Source organism: Chelonia mydas, chromosome 5 (genome assembly GCF_015237465.2).
Source record: "Chelonia mydas isolate rCheMyd1 chromosome 5, rCheMyd1.pri.v2, whole genome shotgun sequence".
Lineage (NCBI taxonomy): Eukaryota > Metazoa > Chordata > Testudines > Cheloniidae > Chelonia > Chelonia mydas.
The window spans coordinates 60,609,433-60,621,386 of NC_051245.2; the positions used below are offsets into that span (position 1 = coordinate 60,609,433).

At 43.9% G+C, this 11,954-nt stretch overlaps 1 protein-coding gene across 33 annotated transcripts in view; it reads left to right on the plus strand.

Moving 5' to 3' along the window:
- CAST (calpastatin) overlaps window positions 1-11,954 on the plus strand; it is a 107,191-nt gene that overhangs the window by 93,429 nt on the left and 1,808 nt on the right. For 14 of the 33 annotated variants that reach the window (XM_043546724.1, XM_043546720.1, XM_043546735.1 and 11 more), the window contains 5 exons: window positions 2,768-2,860; window positions 3,761-3,814; window positions 4,553-4,642; window positions 7,863-7,952; window positions 9,258-9,329. In XM_043546724.1, coding sequence (XP_043402659.1) covers window positions 2,768-2,860; window positions 3,761-3,814; window positions 4,553-4,642; window positions 7,863-7,952; window positions 9,258-9,308 — 378 coding nt within the window. In that variant the 3' untranslated portion in view covers window positions 9,309-9,329. Of the gene's footprint in view, window positions 1-2,767; window positions 2,861-3,760; window positions 3,815-4,540; window positions 4,643-7,862; window positions 7,953-9,257; window positions 9,330-11,954 lie in introns of all 33 variants that reach the window. The other 19 variants (XM_043546719.1, XM_043546730.1, XM_037903278.2 and 16 more) reach the window with 6 other exon arrangements.

The following is an 11,954-nucleotide window of genomic DNA, read 5'->3' on the forward strand; positions in this document are numbered from 1 at the left end:
GCATCGACCATAGAATCCATCTAGAAGCGTGTCACCTACCGGGTGCCAAGAACACGCTAGCAAATCACCTAAGCAGGGACTTCTCCTCTCACCATGCGTGGACGCTCCACCCAGAGGTAGCCGGCATGATCTTCCAGAGGTGGGCAACTCCCCAAGTGGATTTGTTTGCCACCAGGTAGAACAGGAGGTGCCACAGGTTTTGCTCCAGATGGGGTCTGGGCAAGGGCTCCCTCTCAAATGCCTTCCTCCTGCTCTGGACAGGAAGCTTGATGTACACATTCTCTCTGATTCCGCTCATCAGTAAGGTCCTAGCCAAAATCAAGAGGGACAAGGCACAGGTTATCATAATCGCCCTGGCATGGCCTCGCCAGCACTGGTTCAGGATGCTATCAAGCTTGTCAATGATCCCTCCCTGGTCCCTGCCAAACCGACCAGAACTGCTGTCACAGGATCACGGTCAACTCTTGCACCCCAATCTCACGTCACTCCACCTCATGGCGTGGATGTTGCATGGCTGAACACTGAGGAATGGGCCTGTTCGGAAGGGATCCAGAAGATCCTCCTCAAGAGTAGAAAGCCCTCGACTGGCAAAGTAGATGAGGTTCTCTTGCTAGGCGGCCAAACAGGGCATCTCCCCTTCGCATTCTTCACTGCAGTCGATCTTAGACTACCTGCTTCATTTGAGGAACCAAGGACTGGCGCACTCCTCTATCAGGGTGCATTTGGCAGCCATTTCTGCCTTTCATCACCAATCAAGGGGTAGACTGTGTTCTCCCATGACATGACTGTCGGGTTCCTCAGAGGCCTCGAAGGCTTTTTCCTGAAGTTCGATCCCCAGCCCCTCAGTGGGATCTCAACTTGGTTCTGTCCAGGCTCATGGGTCTGCCTTTTGAGCCTTTGGCCTCGTGCTCACTGTCTCACCTATCATGGAAGGTAGCTTTCCTGGTGGTGGTGACATCAGCAAGATGAGTCTCCAAGCTGCGAGCCCTGACCTCAGAATCACCGTACATGGCCTTCTATAAGGACAAGGTCCAGCTCTCGCCCCACCCAGCTTTCCTTCCCAAGGTGGTGTCTACTTTCCACATGAGCCAAGACATCTTCCTTCCGGTCTTTTGCCCTAAGCCCCAGGAGAGTAGTGAAGAGAGGCGCGTTCACGCTTTGAACGTAAGAAGGGTCCTGGCTTTCTACCTAGATCAGACAAAGCCTTTCTGTAAGTCGACTCAGCTTTTCATCTCTACAGCTGATAGGATCTGTATTTCTAACTGGATCACCTCTTGCATTCGGACCTGCTATGAGTTAGTGGGAGTCCCTCTGCTGCCGATCGTCAGAACCTACTCGACCAGAGCGCAGACATCTTTGGTGGCCTTCCTGACACATTTCCCAATCCAGGACATCTGTCGAGCCACGATGTGGTCCTTGGTACACACGTTCACAGCCCACTTTGCCATCCCTCAGCAGGCCAAGGATGATGCTGGGTTCAGTGGAGCTATGTTGCAATCTACACATCTGTGAACTCCTACCCACCTCCTGGGGTACCGCTTGGGAGTCACCTACGTTGAAATGGACATGAGCAAGCACTCGAAGAAGAAAATAGAGTTACCTTTTCCATAAATGATGTTTTTTGAGACGTGTTGCTCATGTCCATTCCACAACCTGCCCTCCTTCCCCGCTGTTGGCGTTTCCAGCAAGAAGGAACAGAGGGTAAGTGGAGCCAGTGGCTCCCCTTATACTGTGGCATGTGCGCACCACTCCAGGGGTCACCAGAGTCCGTCCCTTACGGATACTGTGGAGGGGAAAAACTTCCGGCACCGGTGCATGTGGCGAGTACACACACACACCTAAGCTGAATGGACATGAGCAACACCTCTCGAAGAACACCAGTTACGGAAAAAGGTAACTGCCTTTTTTTGACTGTAAATGGCTAGTTATTTTTTAATATGTGCTGAAGAATATACATATATCTAATCAAATACCACATAAAGCAGCCTAAACAAAAACATACAGATTTGATTGCAGAATGAATGCTTCCCTCTTTCATATTGCATTCAGAAATAGTGATCTTAATCATCTTCATCTTAATCATATTTATGTTTAAAACCATCTCTGGCTGCAGCTAATTCTGACTGACTGTTTCCTAACTAATAAGAGACACAGACCACTGACATTTAATTGTGATATTTGGCTGACAAGAACCTTGCATTTTTATACATTCTGAGCATGGCTGAGGAGCTGTAACACAAAGCAATGGCATTATAAGAATGTTAACCTTGTGTTTGAACTAGTGCAGTAGGTGGATGAGTTCTAATGTGGTGGCATACTGTGTTGAACACTTAGTAAGCAGTTGAGTTGTTATCTTGCTGAGAAGCAGAACTGAAAATGTTTTTGAAGAAAATAGTATCTGTTGTCATTTTGGGATTTTTAACATATTAAAATGGTATATCTGTTGAGAGGCAACAATTTTTCAAGCTTTATACCCACAGTGCAGGGTTCATGGTTAAACAAATGTATACACATTTCCACTGATGCCTCAACTCTAGTGTATAAAAATGTTTGTTCTCCTAGAATGTTTATCTAAAAAAGTACTTTTATAAGACCTCCCACTCAAAAAAATTCTCTGTTTAATAAAGTCATCTTAGCATATCTATTAGTTCGGGTCACCTATTGTATGATATGCAATTACAGAAGCAATAAATTACAGATTACTCTTACTAGACCCCATCATTCCAATGGAGGAGATCAGTAAGTGTTGTTTATTTCATATTCTTAGGAACGTGCTAAATCTGAACACCACGAAAAACTTGGGGACAGAGATGATACAATCCCTCCTGATTACAGGCATATTCTGGATTCAGATGAGCAGGTAAACAGACCAAATACCTCAGTGGCTGCATTCTGAATTTAGATTCAGTCATCTTAACACAGTGCAACAAGTCAGTTTTCCCATCAGTAGAGTTGTGTGAGCAACCATTGGAGTTACATGAGTGACTCATATCTATTGGCATTACCTATGTAAATCCCCACAACGAAGATGGGAGAATAAATCCCCAAACCATTATGTGTCTGATGCAAAGAAAATGGACTGTTCCTTTTACATTGATCAAAATCAGAATGGGTAAGCCACTTCAAACAGCCATCAGTGATCAATGCAGCCAGGAAGTACTGGGATCCCCCTGGCTGAAAATCAGGCCCAAGGTGTCTCAAGTTGAGCACCCAAAAACAAGGCAACAAAACTAGTGGACACTCTTGAAAACTTAGGTCTTAAAATCACTGTGACTATTATTCCTTCTCATCTTAGTAAAGTATTGTAAGATCTGTGGATGAAAAACATTACATAAATACTGTTGTTTTTGTGGAACCTGGAAGAATAAAGTCTTGTGAAGCTGTCACTCATTTTACTGAATCACTGCCATGCCAAGGGAGTGAATGATCTTGCTCAACAAATTGGAGCCAGACAAAGTGTGTCCCAGCCAATTGTCTTCAACTGGAAGGGTACAGGGTGAGATGCAGAGTCTTCAGGGGGACATTAAAGCAAAGGAAAAACATGAGATCACAAGAATCTGATGAAGGAGGCCGTGTAGATGTAATAAATGGATTGTGAAGTAGATAGGACAGTAAAGCATCATAAATAAAATTACTGTGAATAGTAACTAATACTGTCAAGTGAAGAATGTAAGAGCCTATTTTACTTTCAGTTTGATTCATCAGCTCAAACTAAGGGTTATATAATAAATGCAACCATTTCATCCATCTGCTTTTTAAGGGTAAACCAGTAAAGCCAACAGCAAAGGAGGATGTGAAACCCAAAGAACCAAAGGTAAAAGTCATTACAGGTTTATTCTGCACTGATCCCTTCCTGACTGTGCTCTGAATCGAATGGTGTTCTAAGCAATGTTATCTTTGATTCAATAGCACTGTATATTGCAAATTCTCAAAAATGCTGTTGAATAGATGTAGAAATATTGTGCTTATTTAAGTGAGAGTAAATACTTTCAAATGGGCAACTCTTATAATGTAGATATTACACATACAAAACTACATTAAAAGAATGTTAAGTTTGTAAAGTCAAGTGCTGAAAAGTTCAGAAATGCCAGTATTAAGGCTGCATGTGCAGTCTGGCAATCAAAAGTAGGCAGACCTACCAGCTTCACCTGTAATAAGAACAATGGGGATCAAGATTTTAAAAAATGAGTTCTTAAAAGAGTATTTAAGAACCTAAATAAGTAGCCTCACTTTCAAAAAGTGCTGAGCATTAATAGCTCTTATTGATTTCAAAATAGGCAGCATTTTTTGAAAATGAAGAAACTGGGTTAGGTCCTTAAATATGGATTTGGGAGTCAATTTTTAAAAATTTCAGCCGTGTGATTTCAAGGAGCTGTATCTACACTGGGAACAGAACTATGCTGTCTGAACAGCTCTGTGGATTGGGCATAAGTGCTAAGGATTTTTTTTTTTTTGGTTGGTTGGTTTTTTGCTTTAGTTGATCATTTTAGAGTCCAATCTGTGACTCCTTTTGTATTCTATGCTTTATGACTGATGATAGTTTCTATTGCAGAAGCCTACAGATAACTCTGCAGCTATTGCTGCTCTATCAGGGGACTTTGATAATTGTGCAAAAACTCCTGCCACACCACAAGACTCAAAGGTAGGACATTTTCTCCCAAAGGATTTGCAAAATAGTATATTTGCAGGACCCCAACAGGCATAGGTTTGCATTATGTTTCTTTGTTTTGGCTCTATTTGTGTTTAGACTTACACTCTCCCATATAAGAGCATTTGAGAGGGTAACTTAAAGGGACATGTCAAGGCTTCGTTGTTGGTCTGACATACTTTTAGAAGAAGTGTGAGAATTAACTGGGTTCAAAAAAGAACTCAATAAATTCATAAAATCATTGGCTATTAGCCAAGATTGTCAGGGATGCAACCCCATGCTCTGGGTATCCCTAAACCTCTGACTGCCAGAAGCTAGGACTGGATGACAGGGAATAAATCACTTCATAATTGCCTTGTGCTGTTCCTTCCCTCTGAAGCATCTGGCACTGGCCATTGTCATATGAAAGGATACTGGGCTAGACCATGGGTATGGTCATTCTTATGTTCTTATCCAGGGGATCCCAGTTTTTTCAGTTTTCTTCCTTGGATGAAGATCAGGAGGAAATAAGAGTAGATATATAAGTAGGGCTGGAGTTGGGTGTGGCCTTGACAGTGAAGGATAGGAGGGAGGGATAGCTCAGTGGTTTGAGCATTGGCCTGCTAAACCCAGGGTTGTGAGTTCAATCCTTGAGGGGGCCATTTAGGGATCTGGGGCAAAAATTGGGGATTGGCCCTGCTTTGAGAAGGGGGTTGGACTAGATGACCTCCTGAGGTTCCTTCCATAGAATCCTGAGGTTCCTTCCAAGGAACCTCCTGAGGTTCCTTCCTGATATTCTATGATTCTATTCTATGAAGACAAAAATCCTATTGAAGTAATTTTCAGAGCAACGAGAGAGGAAGGTGGATTTCAGTAGCAGCATTTGTATAGACTGGGGGTGGGACAAGAGGAAACGGGGAGGCAGAGAGAAGAAATCTTGACTTTATTACTGCAAGAATGACCAAGGTTTAGGGGTAGGTTGGAACAAAGAGGAAAGTGAAGGTGTTGTAGAAGTATTGAGAGAAGGGCAGACTTGACAGAATCTGAAGAGAGCTTGGATGTGTGAGGGAGCAGGGGAGAGAGAGAATTCAAATACAACATCAACATTGCCAGCCCATTTGTTGGGGAGGATAAGGGAGTTGACAGCAGGGATGAAGAAGCAAGAAGAGGATTTGGGATGAAAAATGAACAGGTCAGTTTGTATCATATTGAGTATGAGATTGTGGTAGGACATTCACTTGGAAAGGTCAAAGATGCAGGTGGAGATGTGAGACTGCGCAGAATGGGAAAGGCGGGTGGTAGGGAGGTACGTTTGGGAGTCAGCAGCATAGAGATGGTGCCATAGATAAATCTTTGGGAATGGATGCTGCTGCTCTGGAGAATATAGAGGGAGATGAGGGAGCTGATATGTGACTAAATCTGGAATTGGAGAAAAGCACTGTGAATGTCAAACTTCCTTCATGCTTACTGTCCCCCTTAATCCACTTGGGCTGAGCCAGCAAAACAGCACTCTCGTGGCCTTTTGTATCATTGGAAAAATGGATCCATTCTAAATAGCTCATTTGACATGACCAGAACATACTGGGGTGATTGGGGGATATTAAGTGCTAAGTTTCACAAACTGTGTTGTTAGATTTTCTAGAACAGCTCACTGCTGGCTAAATTAGGCTTCATTTAGTCAACCCCTATATCAATTTCTTTGCTCCGATTTGCTGCCTCTCCCTCCCCTTGATAAATAACCACCCCTAGCTCCCTCACCCACAGACAGAAGAAATCACATCACCTGAGTGGATGAAGAGCCTTCGTTCTCCACCGGCTTCCCACAGTCACAGCACTGTCTCCATGCCAGCTCTTCCCTGCCTCACTCCTTGCCACCTGATGTGATCCACTTCCCCTGCTTGTTTCCAGCCTCGGGGTCAAATTGGGAACTGGCAGCAGTGGAGGGTGTCACTTTAGGAGCACAGTGTTGGAGAGGAATGGGGACTCTCAACTGGGAAGAGGCAAATATGGTTGGGATTTTGACCACCTGAGAGTCTGGACTCAGCCTGGCCTCCCAGCAGTCAAAAATGAATTTTCCTGCCCAGCACAGCAACTTCTACTGGCCTCCTTGGAAACTGAGCCAATTCACAAGCGACCCCTGTGAGTTATCTGGTTTTCTCAAGATTAAGACGTAAACACCCAATTACTGAGAGACACATACCAGTAATGTCCCATTTCAAACATTTACTGTGATTCTGTCACGTGATTTCTTGTTTGTTCCATGCTGCCAGTAAGAAATGCCCTATTAAACTGCAGGATACAGTTCCCAAAAAGGGAGGTGATTCTGTTTCCAGAGAGGCCCGCTGACTAAAGCAGAACAATAGGAAGCTGCCTGGTCACCTCCTGGCTTCGGGATGGAGACAGCGACAAGGTTTAACTACATCTCTCTTTCCAGTGATGGAGGACTTTTCTCAGGACTCCCCAGCCTTGATAGGAGAATAAACAACAAAATTCCCTTTGTTACATGAGTTCAACCGTTGCTAAGTACATTAAATAAAATATATTCCTGAACTGTAAATACTAATTTATTAGTTCTCATTCACTGCTTGACAATGCATCCTGTTCATCTCCTCCAAATAAACTTATTTTTTTCCACTAGGACAAGAAGAGTGGTTGTTTGGGGCTGTTCTCTGGACTTGTCTCAGATCTCTTAGCAGTTGTTGGCACTGATTTTTGTGACTCTGTACCCTGACCCATTTAACCCTTTCCTTAACCTGACCCTTTCTCACACTGTATCTGATTCAAGTGTTAGCCTAATCCTAGAAAGGAACTCTTTGCTTGAGTAATCAACAAAGCTAAATGAGAGTAACTTATTTCTTTCTTTCCAAAACCCCTTCTTCCTCAGCATGCGCACACAACATGAACCGTACGTCTTCAGTAAGCCATCTAAAGATATGATGTCTAAATAAATGGTTCAAGTCCCATAAAAATATAGTTTGTCTGTCTGTGGAGTGAGGGGTAGATTCTCAGGTGCAGTGCACCCGCTTTGTACTGAAGATGGAATCTGGCCACGTAGCCAGTACAATAGGCCACCAGACGATCAGCTTCATTATCTCTGCCCTTTTTGCTGCCAGACCACAGGGCTTCTCAGTACTTAGACAGGGATGTAGCCCAAATATTCTAGATTCTATTTGATTCTGGAAGATGGTAACTCTTCTTTCTCTTTGTTTGAAAGTGAATTTGTTTCTGATGACAGGTGTCAGGATTAGAGGACAAAAGTGGAAAGGAAGCTGCCACCACAAAACCAGCCACAAAGGATGGTGGAAAACCTGAAGATCCTAAAAAGGTAGAACCAAGTCCTAATATGAATAGGACTGGATTGTTGAACAATATGAGTGTGGAGATGGGAAACTTGGATCTGGAACCATTTTATTTGGACATTAGCGTTTGGGGAAAGTGTTCTCAAATAATAGGTTCTGTTTGACCCACTTTTGTATGTATGAAAGGGAGTGGCACTTAACTATTTCTGGAGATGCTGTGGACCTGCTTTGGCTTAAAAAGGTGTCTGCTTCAAAGGAGGGTAAAACCCATGCAGCATACCAGGTAGATGTGGGCTCTGTCTAGTCATATGTTCCTCAAGACACTCAAACTCCTCATTCTCACCTTCAGAGCTTCCTGTCCACAGTCCTGTGCTTGTCTATCACAGCCCTCCTCACCCCACTCCCTTTGTCTACTTCTCCCACTTGTGATTCCATCCCTTCTTTCATCTCCTCTGTCTGGAGCAACCTTTCTCCTCTCCTGCTTCCAGTAACCTTATTCTCCTATGTCAAGTCCCTCGTCTTCTCCCCTTTTGTCATATGTTTTATCTAATCATTAAATAAAAGAATCTGTGCCTGTATATAAATATGTATGCAGAATGAATTTGGTGGATAGGGAAGGTGTGTGAATTTTTTATGTAGTGCATGTCTATAGATGGATATATACTTAATATAAGCAAAACCGCAGAAAGGACCTCAAATGTTGCTTGGATTTTCAGCAACCCGTAAAGGATCATAGAAACTGGAATTACACATGGAAAAGACCTAGCCCAGTTAATTAACTGATCTACCATTTATTCCTATGAGCCAGACTTATAACATCATGTATATCATATTTTTTCAGTGATTGTGATGAATGGCATTTTTCTTTACCAGGAAATTTGCTTTCCAAGGCTTTTGTTTAACAACAGTTGAGCTGATTTGCAAATTGTAATTTAAAAGCATTGCATCAGGAGTATTTTATACTAGCAGTTAGGAGGACATTTTCTAACGTGAAAAGTTGTCTGGCTGCCGATAGCTATTGCCTATAGCTATGGCCCAGTAGATGTCAAGATAATAGTGAGGGAGGAGATCAGCCACACATGCCAAAATAAAATATGGGATACAGAAAAATAAGGAGAAATGGACCCGCATGAAGTTACAAATACATTTTGCGGAATGATGGTCTTTTTTTTTCTTCTCCCTGTTACTGCTGATGAGCATGTCTCACAGATGCAGATCATTTAGATGCTGTCATTATCACTTCTAATCTATAATTGTTATGTTATTTTGTTTCTTAATCTGAAACAGTAAATTATAGCTCATCCATGCTGTGTTTTACTTTTCCTTTTTAGGCAAAGGAGCAGTCCTCCAGTGCAAAATCCGAGAGCCAAAAAACAAGTTAAACTTTAATATTACAGTATTGGGTAAGATTTCTCTTTAAGCCATTGTCTTTATGGTAACTAAGAGGATCTGCTTTAATGAACCATAATTACATTAATGAGATGAGACCATTTGACAAGCCCAGCTGGAACCAAGTTGTAGTTCACTTTTAGACCAAATACGCAGGACTTCACTGTAGAGAATCCTAGACAGGAAATCCCTGCCATCTCCTCTAGCACAGGCTCCTCTCAACTCCCACCAAACCAGAACAGAATTGGTTCCTGCAATTCATTTTCAAGAGTTTTTGGATAGTTTAATTTTAAATATTTCAAGTGATGCCACTGCTTCCTTTGTGAGACCATTTCACCGACTAATAACCTTCACTGTCAAAAAGTTATTCCTAATATTCTATCTAAAGAGTCTTTCTTCGAGTGCTGGTCCCTTGGTGTATTCCACTGTGGGCATGCACGCGCTCCATGTGGCCAGAGAAGTTTGAAAGCGTGTCTGTTGGTCTACACATGCACACTTGCTCACCTCATGCCTCCGACTGAGGAGATAAAAGGAGTTGCAGACTGACGGCCTCTTCAGTTCCTTCTCAGCGCCACATGGGTCCAGGTTGGAACCTCCAGTGTCCAAAGCTTCAGCTTTCTCCTTTTTCTGTGAACATATCTACGTCTATTTATTGGTAAAGAGTTTTTGAAGTGTTTAGTGTTTATAGTTTTATAAGCTAGTTAGCCTCCCCATCATGAGAAGCCCCCACCCCCATTCCTCATGTGGGGTACTGGACTATGCCCAGGACACAGGGCTTCAAAATTTGTGCTTCCTGCTCGTGATCCTTCTCGGTCAGCGACAACCACCAACACTGCTTGCACTGCCTCAGGGAAACCCACAATACACCACCAAGGTCCGCTGTCTGGTATTAGTTCCCCAGTCATACACAGAAACAGCAAAAACTTCACTTTAGGAAGCATCTAATGAACAAGCCATGAGGCTGCAATCGGGCCCAGGCCAGGGAACCCTCTCACCCCACCCTGTACATCTGCCTGACTCAGCAAGGAGTGTGCCTTGTACCACGACATCCAACTCAGGAGCAAGGGAGTCCACACGTATGCCTCACTGGGGTCTTGTCAAGAGAGCAGGGAGCATTCTCACAAGCATGAAACTAAATCCTCCGTCAAATGCACTTTGAAGAAATCAGATTCAACCCTGCCTAAACTGAACAAGTCTCCAAGCTCAGCCCAAGAGAACTTAGTATGTCCTAAGTCCTAGGGGTATGACAAGAAAGATCAAAAGTCTAGGGCTCCGTCAGCACTGGATCGTGACCAGGCAGCTGTGGTGCCTCTTGTAACACCCAAGCACAAACCCCAGGCTCTGTTGGCACCAATGAAGAGCCGTCACTAAGAGCATCAGTTATCTGCGGTACTGACTGTATTCCATGGCTATGGCACAGACTGTCTCTGCTGTGACTCCTCTAGTTCAGGCAAACAGGACCCCTCAGGCTCTGGGAAGAGCTGAGACCTACGCTCCTCCCTGAGGACATCTTCACTTTCCCAGGTCCAGTGTCTCCTGCTCCACTGGGTCACTCCCTCTCGTCCATCCACGCATTATGCTTTTGACTTCTCCGCTGATGCATCCTCTGGAACGGCAGTCCTTCGTTCGGCTCTGCCATCTGCATCTTTGCACCCCTCTCCTACTTGAGTATAGCTTGTCAGTCATCCACGGCAGAATACACGTAGGGACCAGCACTCGCAGAAGAAGAGAAAGATACTTACCTTATAGTAACTGAAGGTGCTTTATTCCACTACCTGCCCTCCTTGCTGTCTGCTTCAGATCACTGTTTTGTTCACAGTGGAAAAGGAAGTGGAGAGGAAATCTGTCTGCTCCCCCTTTATCTCAATGGTGAGAGGCATGAGGTGAGCAAGGGTGCGTGTGCGGACCAACAGACAATGCTTTCAAAATTCTCTGGCTGTGGAGCTCAGACCTACCCACAATGGAATACAGATAGGGACCACATCTCGAAAAACCTCCAGTTTCTATAAGATAAGTAACTTTCTCTTATCTCTTTATTCCTAGATATACCCTCTAGTATGATGATACTTTATCTTGAGATTTACACCCTTAAAATATGCACAGGCAATTATATTAACTGTTAGTCACCAATTAGTTATATGTAAGGCCCTACCAAATTCACAATCCATTTTGGTCAATTTCATGGCCAGAGGGTTTTTTAATTAGTTGATTTCATGTTTTCAGATGTTTACATCTGAAATTTCATGGTGGTGTAACCGTGGGGTCCTGACCCAAAAGGAGGTCATGGGGGAAGGGTTGCAAAGCTGTTGCAAGGGGTTGCGGGATTACCACCCTGCCTTCAGAGCTGCCTCTGAAGGCAGCGCAGAAGTGAGAGCTTTCTGCAGCCAGGGGAGGTACCTGGAGGTGGGTCTGATCTCCACCTGAGAGCAGCCATGCAGGGGAAGAGGAAGTCCCATCCCTCCACAGACTGGCCGGGATTAGCAATTGGAACCTGGTACATGGTAGGAACCCCTGGCTGGGGTGCCCCCAGCCCTGGTCTTGCCACTCCCTTCCAGTAGCTAGATATCTTAGGGAAGGTCTGATTTCATGGTCCTTGAAGTCTTTTTCAAGGCTGTGAATTTGCTAGAGCCCTAGTTACG